Source organism: Candoia aspera, chromosome 2, assembly GCF_035149785.1.
Source record: "Candoia aspera isolate rCanAsp1 chromosome 2, rCanAsp1.hap2, whole genome shotgun sequence".
NCBI classification, from domain to species: Eukaryota; Metazoa; Chordata; class Lepidosauria; order Squamata; family Boidae; genus Candoia; species Candoia aspera.
The window spans coordinates 157,540,259-157,561,386 of record NC_086154.1 but is presented as its reverse complement, the minus strand read 5'-3'; the positions used below and the strand labels follow the sequence as shown (position 1 = coordinate 157,561,386).

At 38.6% G+C, this 21,128-nt stretch overlaps 1 protein-coding gene and 1 long non-coding RNA gene across 2 annotated transcripts in view; one reads left to right on the top strand and one right to left on the bottom strand.

Annotated features, from left to right (window-relative positions):
* Nucleotides 1–7,612, top strand: part of LOC134491064 (uncharacterized) — a 32,137-nt gene extending 24,525 nt beyond the window's left edge. The window contains exons 2-3 of the long non-coding RNA XR_010067277.1: nucleotides 4,042–4,202; nucleotides 5,288–7,612. This is a non-coding gene — a long non-coding RNA (uncharacterized LOC134491064). The remainder of the gene's footprint in view (nucleotides 1–4,041; nucleotides 4,203–5,287) is intronic.
* GABARAPL1 (GABA type A receptor associated protein like 1) lies at nucleotides 1,782–20,905 on the bottom strand. Its single transcript, XM_063294566.1, has 4 exons — nucleotides 20,598–20,905; nucleotides 14,147–14,225; nucleotides 7,622–7,740; nucleotides 1,782–3,718 (listed from the first exon to the last, which is right to left on the bottom strand). The coding sequence occupies exons 1-4, from the start codon at nucleotides 20,685–20,687 to the stop codon at nucleotides 3,653–3,655; spliced, it is 354 nt and encodes a 117-aa protein (XP_063150636.1). The 5' UTR covers nucleotides 20,688–20,905; the 3' UTR covers nucleotides 1,782–3,652.
* Between the last annotated feature and the right edge of the window lie 223 nt (nucleotides 20,906–21,128).

Here is a 21,128-nt window from a genome sequence, read left to right as displayed (position 1 = left end):
GGATTATAGGTAAGAACAGCATGCTCCAGGCAGCCAAATAGTCATTCTAGCTCTTCTAGATATCTCAGCAGCTTTTGATACCGTTGATCATAGTTTATTTCTGGCCTAGCTGTGAGGGTTGGGAGTGGGAGCATGGTGTTATGCCAGTTCCCCTCCTTCCTCCAAGTTGGTTCCAGTCAGTGTTGATAATGGGAAGAGATATAGCTCACAGCTCTCTCTCTATGGGGTTCCTCAGGGCTTGACACACTCCCTACTCCTGTTTAACATTACATGAAATTGCAGGATGAGGTTATTCAACAGAATGGGGAGAGATATCAGTATGCTGATGATATCCAACTTTACAGCTCTCCCCTGGACCAACCAAATGATGCTGTGGGGGCTCTATCTTGACATCTGGAAGCTGTGAGGGTCTGGATGAAGAAGAACAGGCTTCAGTATTGTTACCCCTGCAAGGTAGTCCAGAAAAGAAGTACAACCAGGAGTCCTAGCTCTATATTGTTAGATTACAATAACAGAATCTTGCAAGACTGAAAGTATTTCTCCCCTCCTTTCCTTTCACTCTCAAAAAAACAACAACTAAGGAGGGTCTCTTCTGAAACATTTCCCATGCCATCCTCCTTTCTGTGGGCTGAGAACTCTTACATGCCAGTTGTACAGTCTCCAGCTCTTCCTTCTGTCTCCCAAGGTCATTCCCACATACCATTACAGTATAGTCCTAGTGAGATTGAGCAGCTTTGGGTTTTAGGGCTGGATGGTGTTGAACTATCCCAAACAGACCTGGTACACAATTTAGGGGTCCTCCTGGACTCCTAGCTTCTGTTCAAGGAACACGTGGCACCTGTGGCCAAAACGACCTTTGCACAACTTCATCTTGTGAGTCAATTGGCCCTTTCCTGGATCAGAAAAAATGGTCACTCATGATTTAGTCACATCCCAAGGGGTATTACTGCAACATGTTCTATATGTGGCTGCCCTTGAAAAATGTCTGGAAGCTCCAGTTGGTCCAGAATGTAGCAACATGGGCAGTTACAGGTGCACCTTGGTGCACCCGTGTTACACCTCTGCTCCATGAGCCATGCTGGCTTCCGGGATGCTTCCAGGTACAATTTAAGATGTTGATTGTCACCTATAAACCCCTCCATAGAATTAGGTCAATTATTTGCCAGACTGCCTCTCCCTGATTGTTCCTACCTGTCCCATTAGATCTGGCAGGAGAGGCATGCTGATAGTCCCATTGATTAAAGAATGTCATCTTGTGGGAGCCAGAAAGAGGGACTTTTCTTTTGCAGCCCCTGCTCTTTGGAACACCATACCCCCTGAGATTCGATTGGCCCCGATCCTACCAGCTTTTTGGAAAGCTTTAAAGATTTGGATGTGTTCCTGAGAATGGGGCTCAGGAGGTTAGATGGAGTCCATGGGATGTCATTAGTTTATTAGATTGGATTTTACCTCAGTTATCATTATAGGTTTTATTTATTTATTCATTCTTCAAATTTCTATCACCGCCCATTTCTCCCAAAAAGGGGACTCTGGGCAGCTTTACCTATTGATTAGTTTTTGTTGTCACTTCGTATGGTGTTTTTATATGTTGTTAGCTGCTCAGAGTTGCTATGGCGAGATGGGCAGCTATATAAATCAAATCAATCAATCAGTCATCTGTGCTGATGGCCCAAACCTAACAGCTGTAGAAAAAACTTATACAAAAAGTTATTTTGTGCTCTTTAATATACTCAATGTATAGCCCGAGTTAGATGTATCATTAAATATCATTCCACTCTGAGTTTCAGATTTTCAAGTGTGTATTTATTTGACTAACAGAACTCTTATCTTACAAAAATCTAAAGCTGGCTTGAATTAATCACATAGAAAGAATAATTAGCACTACCTTTCACAAACGGAAGCTAAGCAAAAATGAAAAATGCCACAATGCAGTTAAAACTTATAAACATAGTACTTTACATGTATCAAACGAGTAAATTGAAATCCCATTAACATTCCTTAATGATTAGCAGCAGCATAGGGGATGTCAATATACAGGTGAGCATTTTACACATTGTGATTTAGCTCATATGAAGAATTTTGAGCTCGTCTTGAGAGGATTGAGAATGTAACTCCTGAAGACTCCCTGAATGATAAAGATACCAAGCAAATGGAAGTAAAGTAGAATTTGTACTGAAAGGAAGGAATTTAGCATTAGAACAGAATCAACTACAGAAGTGGTATCCAGTTTTATTTTATTTCGAACAAAACAAAGAAACCTTAGTCATTGATATAGCACATTCTAGTCATTCCTTCTTGCAGTTTTCATCCTAAAAGTTCCCTCAGCTCTGCCACTCTTCTAAAACAGCCCTTCATTACTTCTTTAGATACAATTTAATAAAGTCCATTTCACAGATTCCTTTGCTATTCCAAAAAATTATTAGAATGATACTTCAAAGCAGGAGAAAAAAGACTAACAGGCTAACAGAGTGTCAATTTCCGTAATTTCACAGACGCAGACAGTCTTAATACCCTCCAAGTTTCCATAAAACTAAGAAATATAAGTCTCAACATAAAATGTCCTAATTTTTTGTTTTTACATTTTTATTTGTGTTGTAGAATAATTGTACCAAGAAGAGGAAATACAACTATTAGTTGCTTTAGAAACTGCTTTGCTCAATGGGGTAAAATCTTCCCCAGGCTTTTAATAGTAACACTATGGTGAGCAGGAGTAATAGAGGAATATATGGAGGATAGTTATCATAAAAAGGATTATTTCAAAAGAAGTTGCAGAATATATGTTTCAGCAAGGCTGTGGGTAAAAGTTAACTTCAAGGGGTTTCATTAACAACACAGCACAGGTTTCAGCTACTGTAACCATGATCTAGATGGGAATAGCCTCTACTTACAAAGCAAGGACCTAGAACATCACAGAACATTCATGCAGTTAGTGAAACTGAATTAAGTATTGAATACCAAGGATCAGATTCTGGTTATATTCTGAGAGAAGAGTGTGAGATATATTGTACTTGCTGAAATTTAATTGAACTAGCTAGGTAACTACTGTGCACAATTTCCTTTATTGTTATAAAGTGGCATTAATACGATTCTGTTAACTAGACTGATTCAGTCTGATGGTATCTGAACTGAATCAGGGGACAAGGGATTGTAATGATTTTAGGAAACAGTAATTGATGCTATGCCTCTTTCATGCATTTACTGGGTAAATAGGGCAGGAGAAGAAATATATTAAAATAAGGAACATTAATTTTGGGATGTTGAAGGGAAGGCCAGTTGAAGTTGAATAACTTGCCATTAAATCCAGGCTGACCTGGCATGGAAAGGAATTGATTATATTGCTAGGTAATTTCTTGCCCACTCCTGTCTTCTACTTGCTCCCACGTGGTAAACTTGTGGACATGCCAGTTATGACAATGGAAATTGAGGGAATATGACAAAGCACCAACCACTAGATGGCTTTAAAACCCTCATTCTTATCTCATGATTGAATAAAATAGCAATTATCTAATAATAAAGGTGCAAGAAATGATGACATGAAATACATGGTTTGTTGTCCAGTTCTTTCTCCCGTTTCCTGCTTTTGCCAGACACAAATTTCTTCCACAACAACTCTTTCAGTCCAATCCACCTGTAAGGCTAGCAACGCATAGATTCACTTGCCATAAACACTTTCATCACTGTAAGCCACATAGAGAAAGTAATCTTCCTCATGATTATCCTGATAAAAGAAAAAAAGGGGGTAGGGAGAAATACAGATCACAATCAGCTAAATATATAGAAGTGGTGACAGCATGCCAGACTTGGCATGTAACAACTCCCATGCTTACAATAATTTAAAATTTTCTTCTAAAAAAAAATCGATTTTTTTAAAAAAGGGAAAACAGGAACAGATTGGTGAAGCAGCAAAAACATCTACAAGGAAAATTTCCAACCAGAAACACAAGCTAAAAGAGAGGAAAGGGGGGTTTCCCTCAATGTTCTACTGTGTCCTGTTCTTACACTTTTGTCACACTGAAATCCTGTTGTTCCTTAAAAACCCAGTAGGTGGAAGCACCTGGCCAACCATGGCTGATCTAAAGCAGATTGGATCTAGTTTGTACTTGGAAGGGAAATTACCAGAAAATGAGAAAAAAACATCCTGGAAGAAGGCAGTGGCAAACCGCTACCATATCATGCCATGAAAACAGTACAGATGTGTCTACGTAAGTAATCAGAGGTGGAGTCAAGACTGCTTTTTTAAAGATATACTTGGATATAACTTTTTTTTAAAAAATGATCAACAATTATCAACAGTACATTGGCATACAAAGTAGTCTTTAGATTAGAGATCCCAACTTGAGCATGCTTGGGGTAAAACTGGCCTTTGGTTACACTTTTCATATATTAGCCAAAATGTGCTCAAATTGATAACTATTGCTATTTTTAGCAGAGAATGCTATCTGTGATATGAATATGATTGAAGCTGGTAGCTACCCTAATTTACTTCTTTCTTCTATTATTAAAAACATTATCTGGAAGCTTTGATTGACAAAGATCATGATGGATAGTAGAGACTAATATATAGGGTTCAATCTGGAGAAAACTATGAGATATGGACATTGCAGCTTGGAATGTAAGAGGTGTAAAAGGTAAAGGGCATGAAATAATAAACCAAAATTTTAAAAAGTACTTATGCTGTGAGTTTGTTAAACTAACTGGAAGGGAAAAAAATGAAGGGCTGAATGAAGGTTGCCTCCTTGATAAATAAAATGTATTTATTAAGGAGCTGATAAATACATTTTTGGAAGTCAAATTTCATTATGAAAGGGGTAAAATTAATGTCATAAAGCATGAATTGATGTCGTGTAGATTGTTTTGAGTGTACTGAAAGCAGAAATTCCTAGGCTGATGGTGAGTGTGTATTCTGATCCACAAAATGGTAATTATAGAGATACAATGGAATAGAGATGAATTTTGGAGAAACTGCACCACATTCCGAATTCATATGATCCAAGGGAAAAACTATTCTGTTAGGTTAGATGAGTTGAAAAGAGATGAGAGAGTACTGAAAAAATGACTGAACCATTCAGAGACTCAAGAATGAATAAAAATAGTGATTTGGTGAGTATCTGCTGAGAAAAAGCTGTTTCAAATACGTAGTTTAAAAAAGATTTAAAGATACAAACCAGAGAGAGAATCAGCATATTTTTCAACCTCAAGCAGATACACAAAGGTTTTGACACATATACAGGAAGCCAGTCCCCCCAACTCCCATTCTGCTAGTTAGGCTTTCTCCTTTTGAAAACAGGCAGAAGTTGCTGGACATGAAGTTGGAAATGAATGGGACTTTCCATCATCCCTCACTTCAACCTCAGATTTCAGCTGGAACTTGCAGGAAGTTGGATTTTGCAGGTAACAAAATTGGCACAGAGGTAACGAGAATAGTGGTCTCCAATGTGTACAGGGGTGTGTAAAATGATTCACTTGGGTGCAGGAAGAAAATATCAGAACATCTATTGATATTTATCTTATCCTTTACCACCTCCTTTTTATTTTTGATTTTGGAGTATGTTTTATAATATACAGTTATACATGCATATACTATATACTGTATATACATATACATATATACATACAGTATATATATATGGGGTGCACACTCATATACTTGTGGATAAGCCCATCCACGGATAAGCCGAACCCAATTTTGGGGGTGTATTTTGGCAATTCTTGGCAAGACGCTAAGCATAAGACATATAAGAAATTGATAACAGCAATAGTTGCTCAAAGTAAAACAAAAGTTGGTGGCTTGCCAAGAAGCTCTGGACTGGATCCAAGATCAGGCATATTTGGACCATAAACTGTAGTAGATCTCATGGTAACATGCTTTCAGGAGCTATTTCAGTCAGATCATACTGTTTGGATTCATGAAATTTACTTCAAGGTGTAAGTCTTCACAATCTCTCAACCCTTGTGAATTTCTTCACAAGTTTGAATGTGATAAAATATTAGAAACAGTGAGGAATGCAAAAGTTCTGGAATATAAGGGGAGGGGGGAATCTCATGCTGTATCCAGAGTTGCTCTCAGATATTATAAAGAAACATAAAGAGTTCCAAGCAGCATGTCCCAAGGCCAGAAATCAGGGAGCAAAAGTCGTATTATTATTATTATCATGCAAACTTTGGCTCATTCCTGGATACTGGCTACATTTAGAAAGTATAGTCCATCCATTTTGTCTTGTATATTCCTTTTTTCATTTTGCAGTTTAGAATCATAATACAAAGATGGAAGATAATGTAGAGTTCATCTAGTCGAAACACCTGCTCAGTGCAGGAGCATCTCTAACCGATGGGCATCCAGCCCCGGTGTGAAGACCTCTTTGCACAGAACTTACCACTTCATGTGATAATTTGTTCCTCTAGCCTGAACCTCTTTCCTTGTATTTTTAACATGTTGGCTTGTTAACTTAGTTAGCTAGTTAAAAGGACATTGGTTATTCTCCACTATGGTCTCAGCTGGAGAGTTACTACTTGTTAAGTTCTTGGATTTAATCACAGTGAGAATGTGGGTGTTTTTTTCCACCACTGAAGTTGGTTAGACACTTTTGGATCTTATTGGGGGAAAAATTAAAATCTGACATGAATTCTCAATACTGTGGAATAATCCCTGTTTTAAAATGGCCTGAAAAATTTGCTGCTGTTGTTTTTAGAATTTTAGCAAAACCAGATTAACACTTTCAAGCAGATAATAACTAATTACATCTTTAAAACCTCTGAAGCATTACAAAAAGGATGTAACTTAACTACAATAACCAAATGGTAACAGAGAGAGCTGGAAAACTGGTTTCACAGTTGGAAGCTTCTGAATTTTTGGAAGCATTGGTTGTACTGGAAAAGGCTTTTATAGAGACCATAGGTAAAGGTAAAGGTTTCCCTTGACGTAAAGTCCAGTCGTGTCCGACTCTAGGGGGCGGTGCTCATCTCCGTTTCTAAGCCTTAGAGCCGGCGTTGTCCGTAGACACTTCCGGGTCATGTGGCCAGCATGACGACTTGGAACGCCGTTACCTTCCCGCCGAAGCGGTACCTATTGATCTACTCACATTTGCATGTTTTCGAACTGCTAGGTGAGCAGGAGCTGGGACTAGCAACGGGAGCTCACCCCGCCACGCGGTTTTGAACCGCCGACCTTCCGATCGACAGCTCAGCGGTTTAACCCGCAGCGCCACTGCGTCCCTCATAGAGACCATACTAACCAATTTTTATCATTTCTTTTAAATTACAAAATAAATTTGGTTCATATACAAGTTATATGGGATACAGAACTGGAATACCTTATACTGCAAAATCAATGGCTTCGGGTATTAAGAAATCTTACACGTAATGTGCCATAAATAGGCTCTGGGGCACAAGCTATGCATCTGTAGATTAGAGACTGAGTCCTCCAGCAATAGGTACTAGGACGTCCCTCAGAAAAAACAGAAAAGTTAAAAAAATAGTGCTTGGAGATGTAATGGGGCAATGGGCAAGTGGAATTATTTAGTTTCATGTAGTAAAAGCATTGTATTAAATACAAAGCAAGATTGTTTGCTATGCTGTATTTCATCATTTCCACCATTAGAAAAGAAGGAGTGCTAGTATTTACCTCATACAGCTGACCCATAGTAGCACTGGTAGGAGGAATGGTGTTGTTGACAAAGAAGAACAGGGCATCCTCTGGCCTCAAGTGGATTCGCTTTCGGATCAAGAAATAGAATTGACCAACTAGAAAAGGTAGAAGAGGTGGGAAGTAGCAAAGAAAAAAATGCATCAGATATAGATAAGTGATAGATCATCCCCCACCCCAACCCCAGAAATCTTTGGAGTTGTTTCTCTGGTTGTCTCCTCTGTCTGAAATGAGGTGAATGAGAACACTGATGTCTTTCTGATACTATGTGAAGATATTTTAATTCTATCTTAAAACTAGCTAAGAGCCAGTTTGGTGTAATGGTTAAGGACCCAGGCTAGAAACTGGGGGACTGCAGGGACTGGTCCAGGCAGTCACCAGGAGTCAACACTGACTTGAAGACACCCCTCCCCACAAAAAAGCTAAGGTTATTTCCTTCTGGGTTTGTTACTTTTTCTGCTGGTATGCTTTTTTATTTGATATTTAATTCTTCTTATACTGATTTTTTTTTTTTTAAATGCCTAGTACCAAAGAATATATTTGAAGGTCAATATATTAATTTACTAAATGAGTAAATTACTCATAAATTAAATGAATAATTTAGTAATTTACTAAGAGCCAGTGCAAGCTAACATACAGTTCTGTTAACACTCCCAATATTTGACCCTGCAGATTCAGAGGTACTTTTTCTATGAATATCCTTATGATAGTGCCTTCAGGCTGTCCTATAGCATTGTCTGAAACACACGTAAAACCCCTTTTTAGGCTCAGTTTGCACAGTTCAGAAGCCCCCACCCAATCACTCCTGAGAGCAGGCAGAACTATTGGGAAAATCACAGTTCAGTCAGAATTGTTCTGAAGAACTATTTGTATATACTGGCAAATCTATATGGAGTGTATAGATCAGCCTTTCTCAACTTTTTGACCCTGGTTTTAAAGGTTTCTGATTGAAGTTTTGGCTCAACTCTAGAACATAACAAGTCAGATTTTGAGAATTTTGCCAATTCCTCTGGTAACTTAGGAACTTCGTGAATAGAGTGTGCTAATATTAGGGCCATGTCATCTGCATAGAGACTGATTATATGTTCAGTTTTGTTGATTAGGAGCCCCCTGACAAGCTGGTCATGTTTAATAGCTTGGGCTAGAGTGGCAAGTACAAATAAGGGAGATAATGGGTGTCCCTGTTTTGTGCCCCTAGTGATGCAAATGGTTCAGTATTGCATAGATTTATAAAGATTTTAGCAAAGAATTTACCATATACCTGTTTAAGAATGTTAATTAATCTAGATTCCATTTGAAGATGTTCCACCAACATAATCAAGTAGAGTCATTGCAGTCGATCAAAGGCTTTAAAAATATCTAAGGTAAGAATTGCTAAGGGAGTTTCAGTGTGTCTACTATAGTGCAGGCAATTTTGAATATAGCGAGTTGGATCTGCAATCTGTCTGCCTTTAATAAATCTAGCTTGGTCAGTATTTAGATAGTACCTGGGGAAGGAATTTAGTCTTTTTGCCAAACAAGCTGAAAAATCTTTAAACCTTGATTAAGCAAAGGTGTAGGACAATAAGATTCTACCAGTTCCTTATCTTTATGGCTTAAGAAGCAGGGTGTCATGGGGAGCTCAGACACAGAAGAGGAAAAGGACAATGAGCAGCCTGCTCCAGAAATACCAGATAAATCACCACCTGAGAAATTGCAGGCAGTTGAGGTGGGGCCACCCTTTGATCAACAGGAGCAGCTGCCATCGAAAATGAGGGATCTGAGCTGCCCACAAAGAGAAGAGAGCAAAGGCACTCTATTCTGCAAGGCTCCTCACAGGAAAGGAGCTGTGGTCTCCTGTAATAAGCAACACCAACACTGGCTCTCCTTAAGCAGAGCAGCAAACCCAAGCCTCTCTGCTGGAAACTGCTGTTCAGTAACCCAGACTCCGTGTGCCTCAAAACTTGACTTCTGGATCCCTTGATTCTGACTCTGGATCCCAGAGTGGCTGATGAACCTTCTGTGATGCTTTGACCCTCAGACCTCACACTGACTACTCTTCTGCCTGCTACTGTGGACTTGAAACCTTGGGACTCTAACAAGGCAAGCTTGCTTGACTTTTGGAATGTCTTTCCCGCTTATGTGTGCATTTATGCTCATCAGCTGCTGCTCTGGCACTTTTTAAAAAAGACTATCAGCACAACCTGCAACCATTCCACTTGTGTTTGTGCATGTTTGGCCTGGGACAGGACACAGGGTCAGTCTAGAACAGGGGGTCAGCAAACTGGCCCATGGGCCAAATCCGGCCCATCACCTGTTTTTGGTATGGCCCAGAAGCTAAGGATGGACAGGTGGGCAGCAGATCACCAGGTCCAAGCCTCAGCCGAGCTCCTGGAGTGGGGCTGGGGGCAGGGCACCCTGGGCAGTGGCCTATGAGCAGCCTCCTCCCTGCTAGTGAGCCAGCACTGTCTAATGGGTCCCGCACTCCTTGGCCTGCAAGACCTGCCAGCCACGCCTGCAGAGGTGGAGGAAGGGTGGCACTGCCAAGCCTTCAACCTGGTCTGGCTTTCACCACTTCACAGTTCTCACCAAGTCAAATAAGGCGCTGTGGTGGGGCTGGAGGGAGGCAATTTCATCAATAAACATTTGTGAAGATTTGTTTTCTCTCTTGGTACCTGCATAATATCCTAAATTTTACCTGTTGGCCTACAAAACTTAAAATAATTATTATTTGGCCCTTTACAGAAAAGCTTTGCCGACCCCCAGTCTAGATTCTAGAATTGAACTCCCCCTTAAGACAGAGTTAAAAAGAGTCACTAATTCTGGAATTACAGTATCTCCCAGTTTCTTTTATAACAGGGCTGTAAGGCCATCTGGGCCAGGCGATATATGTCTCCTCAAATTTGAGATGACTTTGTTTAACTCTTCTTTTGAGAAAGGGGTAAGGTGTCATAGCTCCTCAAATAGCTACTAATTTCCTTATTATTCATGTAAAATAAAAATTAACAAAAGAATTACAAACTTCTTGCCCACTAGTTATTCTACTGCCGCTAGCATCTCTAAACGCATATATGGCTCTATGTTTTTCTTTTAGTCCCATCTCAGGGTAGGTTTGGAATTCCACATTTATCTTTTTATTGTGAAGCTTTCCACTTATGAAACATCATATGGTTATTAGCAGAGGTGGAAACCAAAATATCAGTAGAAATGGAGGCCCGAGAGATATATTGTGGAGATATTATAAACTCCTTCTTCCTACCAGATACCATTAAAAGGTTTAAAGTCAATGATAATCCTTTTTGGAGTGCTAATTTTAAAATATGGGTGAAATGGCTAAAACTTCCTTGTTCTCTTCTTATTTCTATTTTTAGCCATCCTAAATTCCCTATATCCATCATTATATTTTATAAACCAAAGATCAATCAAAAATTATACAGACTGAAGGATTTCTATCATTCTGGTAATCTTACTGATCGAGTTGATAATTAACGAGTTAACTTCTTCAAAATGTGCTTAGCTACTTCATTTACGGTTTAGATCTTTTCTTGTTAATTCAGAAATCAAAGCTCAAGCAAACAGACCTTAGACAAACTTTGAAGCAGTGGTACTGAATTTTTCAGATTCATCTAAAAGACTCATCTCTAAATTATATATTATCATCACAGAACAAGCATACCAGCCTCTAATTGGTTTGCAAATGGCTTGGAAACCAAATTTCCAGTAAGAAATTAAGAATAAAGAATGGAATAAAATACGGAAATGGAAACCATTTGTGAGGAAAAGGGAACATATTTGCATTTGTTCCATGTCCCCATGTTTTTTCCTTCTGGGCTGAGGTGTTTCTGGTGATTGGTAAAGTTGTAAATCAAAGAATTAATATGTGCCTACAACTTGCTTTGCTAAATATATTAAGATCTAATACAAATATTTAGTCTAAAAACTTAGTGGTATTTTTGTTGACTGCTGCTAGAATGTCCATAGCTAAACATGGAAGGATAAAACTATGATGTTAGAGCTCTGGTATCAAAATGTCTGGCATGTTGCCATAGCAGAGAAATTGACCTACACTCATTTGCATACTGGTCAAGCTAAATTTAAAGCCTTCTCAAATATATAGTCTGATTTTATATCTTAATGCTAACCAGAGGAAGCATAATTGTTTTATGCCAGATATATATTAATGTGTGGGAGGAATATTAAAGAAATATTAATGTTTCGTTTCATGAATTGTTATTCTTGTCTCCCTTTTTAACCTATTTATTTATGTATTTATTTAATCACATCTGTATAGCTGTCCATCTCACACAGTGACTAGGAACAACATACCTTATTTATCTATTTATTTATTTATTATTCAAATTTTGTTACAGCCCATCTCCCCCTAGAGGGACTCTGGGCGGCTTACAATAAAATTTAAACCACAACAATAACATTAAAATCCAATAAATAAACAATTTACCAATATAAAATACAATGTAGATAAATATAAAATCCAAGTGGCTCTAAGATGCCAATCCGATGGGAGGGGCTCTAAGGCGCAAGCCACCCCCAAGAATGGCTACCCACCTTCCCGCCCCAAGCGAGACGGCAGAGCCAAGTCTTCAGGGCCTTCCTAAAGGTCAGGAGTGATGGGGCCTGCCTCACCTCAGGGGGAAAGATGTTCCAAATAATAAAATATTTAAAAAACCATTAAAACTACCAATTTAAATTAAAAAGAAAAACAAGTAAAAATAAGTACTGTAAAAACAAGTAAAAAAACTAAATGACAGCAAAAAATACAGAGAGTGCATTCCGTTAACTGTCATACAACTATTTAGCAGGCTCTGCTCTGTCATGGGATCTCCAAGCTAGTTGACAGAACCATGCTTTAAGGTCCTTCCAGAAGGCCAACAAGGTTGGGGCCAGCTTTACCTCGGGGGGAATGATGTTCCACAGGGTGGGGGCCATGGCAGAAAAGGCTTTCTTCCTAGGTCCCGCCTGGTGAAACTCGCTGGCCGACAGGACCTGCAACATGCCTCTCCTGCTGGACTTGATGGGATGGGTAGATGCAACTGGGGAGAGGCAATCCCTCAAATATCCCAGTCCCATGCCACATAGGGCTGTAAAGGTTATAACCTGCACTTTGAATTGGACCTGGAAGCAAACTGGCAACCAATGCAGCTCGCACAGCAAAGGTGTAACATATGCCGATCTTGAAGCACCCATAACTGCCTGCGCCGCTGCATTTTGCACCAGCTGAAGCTTCCGGATACTCTTTAAGGGCAGCCCCATGTAGACCACATTACAGTAGTCCATTCAGGAGATGACCAGGGCATGAGTGACTGTGAGCAGAGCCTCCCAATCCAGGAATACAATTTAATTGTACTTAGAGTTATTGTAAAATTTTTAGAAAAAATATTTTAAAAAATCATCATTAATCCAAACTTCATATTTTCCTTGGTTTTCAAGAGTTGATCTCAAAGACTAAGTAGGGTCAGCCATTATTGGTACTTTGATGAAGGACTGCTTTAGAAATCCAAGGCCACTGACTAGACTTGGAAGTACTGTAAAAACAAAACACACATTCTGGCAGAAGGTAATTATTTCCAAACTGCTGCCAATAAGAACAGTGTCAAAAATGGTCCATGTTGAAATTCAGGACTAGTTTCTCACTGATTATTTAATGATTTATTCATTCATTCATTCAATTTATAAGGCTGCCTATCTCACAACAGTGACTCTGGGTGGTGAACAAAAGATTAAAACCAAAAAGACACAGCAACACAATTAATAAAAATAAACAACTCAAAACAATCAGTATAACACATACCCTAAGGGCTAAAAGTCATTCCATATTTACAATCAATAACAAGACAAAAGCCAGAGAAACCAACCAGCAGGACTTGCTTAACTTCTTTGCCCAAATGCCCAAGGGAACTACCTAGTCTTCAATGCCTTACAAAAGTCATTATACTTCTCCAAAACAGAACCAGCAGACTGGCCTTGTACTAGTTTTCAATGGATGACTAGCAAACAGACCTTAACAAATTTATCACTAAAGTGGTCACAATTTATTATAATTTATTTATTCAAGAAGTTAAGAAGTTCTTCCTCTCCCTTCCCTTATTTTATTATTCTCTTATTTAAATGAAGATGCATTAAGCAGATTTTTTCCTCCTATGCTGTAAAGATAAAGAAATATTAAATATTTACTCAAAGCCAATGAGACATTGAGAGGGGAATGTCACATTCTATTTGATATTTATCTATATATTGCTTATTAAAAACATTTTTGTGTATTTATTCATTCTATTTATTTGTTAGATTTACTGTATATCTTGCTTTTCTTGAGGGGATTCAAGGCAACATACAGAATATTTCTTCCCCCAATTTTATTTGACAACAACCCCTTATGAGTTTGGCTGAGCTAAGAGAAAGAGTGATTGTCTCAGTCACCCAGTAAGCTGCTGAGACTGGAATTGAAATTAGTCCAACTACTATTTAGCAGGTAATATAGATAAAATGTATGGAACAAGATATACTTACCTGTGAGATCTGATGGGACAAGGTACTTCCTCTTGTCCAGATCAGGTACTCTAGCTTTGGGTGCCTTCTCCACTATAACCTAGAGAGAAAGGAAGAAAAAAATAAACAAACTTCCCTTAAAGTGGCTATATTATCCACTGCTCTTATAAAACAAATGTGGGACTTCTTACCATAATGTTGTAAAAACATTCAAGTCTCTCCCATTATCTCTCTGCTCCCTCATTTGTTTTTTTCTCAGATAGATACATATGAAAAATATTACTCTAATATTTAAAAGAAAAAAGTCAAAGGTCATGAAGTGATTTAAATTAGAAATAAACATTTTTTTAGAAATACTATATACAGGTATATTCATTAATTTAGATAAAGGCCAAGTATTAGTACATAATTTACTCCCACAAAGCCGATGTCCATTTTGGGAAAGCATCAGGGAAGAATTATATTTTACAGCTGGCTAGTAAAAACAATTGCTACCAATTGCTTATTGGCTGGATCTAAAAATTGTTTTGACCTTGAATTATTTTTTTTTCTTTAATCTTTTTCAGTGAAATGCTTGTACATATGTATTAATAGTCAAATGCTGAACAAATTAAAAAAATGTCTATGGAAACAAGTTGTAAGTTAACAGAAAGCTTTCAAAATTTCTAAACTAAAAGCTTCTGTGGATGTTTTATGTTGACAGGACTTTAATCTTTGACCTCATATGCTTATTATTGACATTGTGGGGGAACTGAAAACGTTTCGGGTCTATGATGAACATCTTATCTGTACTCAATTCCTGATCACCTATGTATCAGTCTACAGATAAACCAACAGATTTCTTTGATTAAAAAAAGTGTTATACACACGGACCCCAAAATATCTCCCACACAATTCTAAAAGGAATCTTGATTAAAATTACTGTGTGATAGCAGCCGAACTGCACATGTCACTTTGTATGTTTCTTTAGATATCTAGATGTTGCACCACAGCTCTCCTGGTCAACACAAATTTTTTATTTTTGGCCTTTATAACTTTCTACAGCAGTGTCCCATGCGTTCAAGTTAGGAACCCACTTTTAGCTATCAAAGTCATTTGGGGAAAAAACTGTTCGGTGTCCCCTCGTTCACATCCTGAACCATCATCATCTTAATGTAAGGCTACCAGATGCTAGAATGGATCTCCCTCTTTATATACTCACAGACTGGAGGTCTTACTGTTCTTGTGTGACTGGGGCTCATTTTGGAGGCCTCAAGGCCTCTCCTTTAATGGAGGGGGCGGTATATAGATTTTACAGAAGTTATCATTGCTACTGACTAGGAAGAGGTGCTATACAACTGCTTTTGTCTTTACTGAGACTCATCAGTTCTACCAAATTAGAGCTACCAGATTTCTATTGCAAAAATTCAGACTGCCACTAAATGGCAGCTCTTTGAAGGAATTCTTTGCTGCCGTCTGGTGGCTATCTGAATCTTATTTATTTATGTATGTAGGTATGCATGTATGTATTTATGAAGCAGAACATAGAGAAAAATAGCAATAAGAAAAAAGAGAAAGCAATCAAACAACAAAAATTATATATTATATACATATATTTTATGAAAGGCCCTAATATATAATTTATTTTGTTGTTATATGTCTATATACCCTAATTAATATTAGCATGATTATTCTTTGTTGAATAATCGTTAATCATCCTATCACTTACATGAACGTAGTTCTACCAGTTTTATCACCAATAATGGTAACAGTTCTCAAATCTTTTACATTCACAAGACTTTCCCAAATCAATTAATCTCCTGAAGGATTCCATATACCCTCCATATAAATCCTGCAAGCTGTTGAGGATTCAGCAAAGTTATGAGTGAGGCATTCAAGGATATATGCCCTGTTCACAAATTATTGCTAAAACTTTTAAGGTGTCACAATCTTCTGTTATGAATCAAGAGTGAGCCCTAGCACACCCTTATTTTTGATAGCACTGGTAAATTAGCAGGGAAAGATGAACTGAGGGAATACATATACTACTATAAAGAACCCTGATAAACTCCCACAAAACCTTGGAATTCCCCAGAACAAATCTGAAAATGATAGAGCTAAAAATAAGCATACTAGAAGCAACAGATTTCATTCACTGTCTTCTAGTCCATATATATATACTGTATAACATGTAATGTTTTAAGTGTCAGCAGCCTATTAAAAGCACAGACCAGATGCAATTTCATATTTGGAGTGGGGGTGTCCTACATAGATGAGTTTTAAAAACTATACTATGATCCATACATATAGAGTACAGCTATATATTATAGGTCATAATGCTGTTTAATCCACATCTGTTATCTTTTAAATTTAATTTAATATTTCACTTTCAAGGCTGCTCTTTTCCACAACTCTGTGCAGCTTACAGTTAAAAAAAAATAAAAAAGAAAACAATATATCTCAAAGAAAAGGGAATACAACTTACCAGAAGAACCAACCCCATAACACAAAAGACTAAAAGGATACCAAAAAACCAAAAGAAATGAAATGAAATGAACACAGCTCCCAATGGGCTTGACCACCATCCTAACCCAAGTCCTGGGAGAATAACCAGGTTTTTAACAATTTGTGAAAAATCAGTAAGGTGGGAACAGTACAGAACTCCAAGGTCCAAGGTCATGCCAAAGGTCAGCGGCAATAGCCAAGAAGGCATGCTTCTTGGGTCCTGCAAGACACTGACATTGCTTAACAGGACCTGGAGCATGCCTACTCTAGCTGACCTCACCAGATCGGCAGAAACAAATGGAGACAGGCACTCCCTCAAGTTTTTCTGAGTTCCATAATGCCAACTTAGGATGGAAGCAGTCTCTCAAACTAGGAGTGTGCTTAGAGAAGGTGAATTTAGACAACCTTTCTTAGATTGGTTGTTTGTGTTTTTGTGGAAACACCCCCACCAAAACTGGCAGGGCAAGCTATTATATATAAATAGGCAGCAAACCCCACACTCACATGCACTGATGATGTTACCCAGTTGGGAAATGAAATGTCTACAACCAAACAACCAAGCTCAGAGAGCACCAAGAACTCCACAACCCTGAGCTACAGATATTCTCTTCTACTGGAACCTTTCTTAAGCAGAGAGAAAAAACATCTCAAAACCCTTGATTACATTGTCTTTCCCTTGTCCTTTCCAGAATTCCCTATCCATTCTGCAAAGTAGAAACAAATAATCACATGACAGAGTAACCATCTGAAGAATTTCCAATACAGTAATTTCCATCCAGCAACAAATTCTTGAGTCTTTCCTACCATTTGCTACATTCCAAACAAGAGTCTGGAGTCTGTTTCTTCAGAATGTGGGGATAACCACCAAACTGGATGGCTTTCAAGAGCCAATTAATAAAGCCTTCAACAGCCTCAAGCTATGACTGCTAACTGCAGTCTCCATCATCAGTGGCTCTATACTGCTTCTACCATAGCATGGAGATAGCATGCCTTTGCATACCACTGACATATGAACATAAGTAGGAAGAATGCTACCACAACTCCTCTCCTGCTCATGGCCTTCTCTAAAAATAAAGCTGGACTGAACAGACCTCTGGTCAACCTGTAGAGCTCATTAGGTAAGCTTCTGCAACCAGCCACAGACACATTACAAGAAAGTGTTGCATGATGTTACCACTATATTCTGCATGGTAGAAGGGAAAAGGACAGTAACAGATCCTAATCAGAATGAAGAGAAGGGCAGATGGACAGATCTGCATGTGGAGAAATACAAAAAGAGGAATAACTGACAGAAGAAATGTTGAGGTGTATAAATCAATCAATCAGTCAACTGTGAAGAAGACAAAGCTATATGCCTGCAGTGGTGCACAGATAAATGCATGCAGTACAACTGACTGAGGGGTTAACAGAAAATTGGGCTCTAAGAGGCCCAATGAGAGCAATAATGGTTCTAGTGGCTAGTGCTATCTGTCATTTGCTAGGCTCCCTTTCTAGAAAAAGTCGTCCTACCCAAACAATTTCTGTGGCAGAGGCAGAATAAAATACTTCTCAGTATCTCCTTCTTCTGAAGTTAAGGGCCCAAGTCATCCATTGCATGAGACTCTGAAGTCAGAATGTATAGATATAAGAAGTAGGTTAAGTAATGTTTTAATTCCAACATTATGCTTGGTTTTGCTTTTTTAAAATACAGCTGAATAAAAAAAAATATGATTGTATCTTCTGCCAATGAATTTAGTTTTCAAGGATGAATCTTAAGTACCCAAAATTAAAGGAAAAGATGCTTTGGCCAAATCTCACATAGTCATCTTGATGACCTAGCAAGTCTCACCTCTTCTGGAAGGATAGATTCTCTAAGGATTCTTAACCTAGCACCTGAATACAGTGTACTGAAATTGAATCCGCAATGCAAATTACGTGCCCCATTAGGCTTTTCTGAAGAGGAAATAGTCAGCGGCATCAGGCCATTTCCCTTCTAGCTACAGACAGCCTTAAACATTATACGTAAGGCAACAAATTCACAGTTGACCTCCATCTGTCATTCTTCCTATTACAGAATGATATGGTGGAATAAATAGCTGCAAAGTCCCTGCTATCCCACTGCTCTCCTATTCAAGCATCAGCCTGTTCCCTTGACAACCCCCTATTCTTTAAGCCCTCATCTCCACATACCTCACTTTTACAGTCTCAAAATTGTTTCCTGCTGTATTATTAGTTTTCCTGGTCTTGGCATTCAATATACTTCATTTGAAAAATTCCACCATGGGACCTGTACCTTAAGTTGACATACTGTTGCTTATTAACCCGAGTACCACACTTATATAGTATTGCAGTTCATCCGGTCCAAACATAGGATTCTTCTCTTCCACAAGAAAATTCTTAGCTAAGATGGTGCTTGGGAACAGCAGAAATCTGGAGAATGCTGACACTGTCAGTATTTTTATGATTTAGTAGGAAAAAAAGTCTGAAAAAATTCAAAAGATCAGGAAAACCCAGCTGTGTGCCTGCAGTAAAGATGGAGGTGTCACCCACATTTCTACAATTAATTAAAGGTATTTATCATTAAGTTTGAAAAACTGATCTAATGACATAAATATTTTGCCAAAAAACAACCTAATAATGTTATGAATGTATAAAAACAATTCTCTCTCTCACCTTCATTAAAAAAACATTCCAGGATGGTCACAATATACACATTAAAATCCAATAAACTATTCAGTTGGATCAGTGAGTGTCAGAATGCTATCCTTCAATCAATCGATTTCGATATATAGGCCCTACTGTTACTAACAAGGCTTGGCAAAAAAAGGACTGTAACAAGGTACTGGCCAACAGCAGTATCAGACTAAGCTCCCAAAGAAGGGTAAACCTCAAGATGCTGAAAATAATACTGGTAAATCACAACATGAAGAGTTTTTGACAGTGCTGGAATAGATTAATACTAGCTCTTTACCTTAGTTCACCATTCATCAATTAAAACTCATATTTTTTTGTAAAAGAATGTTACAAGGTTGAATAAGAAACCATCTTTATAAAATCATGTGATATTATCAAGCAAGAACAAGATACACGTTATAATTAAATTCCAACTGAAAGCTTCCTAGTTAATCAGGTGATACTGGTTGGGCTTGACTCCTGGTGACTGTATGGTCAAATACTCGCCATCTTGACCTAAGACATCTTGAATCATGCTGCATTAGTGGGAGGGGGAATGCTGGCTTATGAATAGCTTTATTTGGAAGTTAGCCCCATTGATCTCAGTGCAATTTACTGCCACGTAGCAACGCAAAATACAAGCCTGCCAAATCATTCTTTCCTTTTTAGTGCAAAAGTATACAGTATTGTAAACAAGCACAGTTGAGTACAATATTAAAGATAAGCAGTGCCTTTCAAAACTGGGAAGCAGACATTCCTTGGTAGTCTCTGAGAAAGATGGGGAGGATGAAGAGCAAAACAAAATCAGAAAATGGAGCAACCATGAGGTTGCTTTCTTGTAGTCCCTCCCTCATATCAAAAGAGTAGGCCATAGTCTACTTCTCTGCTTCTCTGAAACAAAAGTATGCCAGGATCAAAGTCAAAAATAAGACTATGATTCATCTCAGCAAATGAACGCTTTCAGAAGTTTAAAACTTGCTTTGTTATAATGTTAACACTAGAGTGGTCCTTCTGCCTTCATGTTTAGTGGGGAAGGTACTGGAATGAGGGAAATGAACTCCTACTCAGAACTCAAGCAGCATATAGGACAACAAAACATAAAAAAAAACAAGAGGCATGAAATAGGCACGATGGGGCGGGGGATATATACAGTATGTCCGTCCCCCCCTCACCTACAATATTACAATATTAACAGGCTGAAAGGATCAAGAGGCGATCCTATCCTCTGAAAAAAAAATCAGACTACTAAATAATAAGCAAGAAGGCGCATCTAGGCTAGCTCAAAGCTCAACGCACTCTATCAACAAAGGTGCGATTCGTATGCCTCCCTACTCACAGGCACCCGGTCTGGGTATTTCTTTCGGATTTTCTCCCCTTCTTTTTTTCTGTACTCGAAAGGATGGTCTTCCTTGTACTGGAACTTCATGGCTTGGGTAGATAGTGCAGTGTCGTCTTCTGTGCCTTCCTCCTTAATCGACCGTTTCACTGCTCTTAACGATCGCGATGAGAAAACGCAGCTGTCGGCAACTGCGACTTTCGGGGCGATTCGCTTGCTTCTAGACCAGCTGATCAAGGATACACAATAAACACACGCACTGCCCAAGACAGGCGTTGTGACGTCACTTTGGGTAAAATCAGCATCTGCCTCCGCCTGCTTCACAGACTGCACCATTTCAAGGGGAGGGGGGGGGGAGAGACAAAAGGCGACATATCTGAAGTCGTCACGCAGACAGCTCCTTCTCAGATGATCAATGGAAGCTTCCACTGCCGTCAGTGACGAATCCAAGTTACACCTTTGCGGATGGAAAGGCAAGATTAAATGAGATTGCTCTCTGTTGTTGTTTTTTAAACTTTACAAATCATTCTC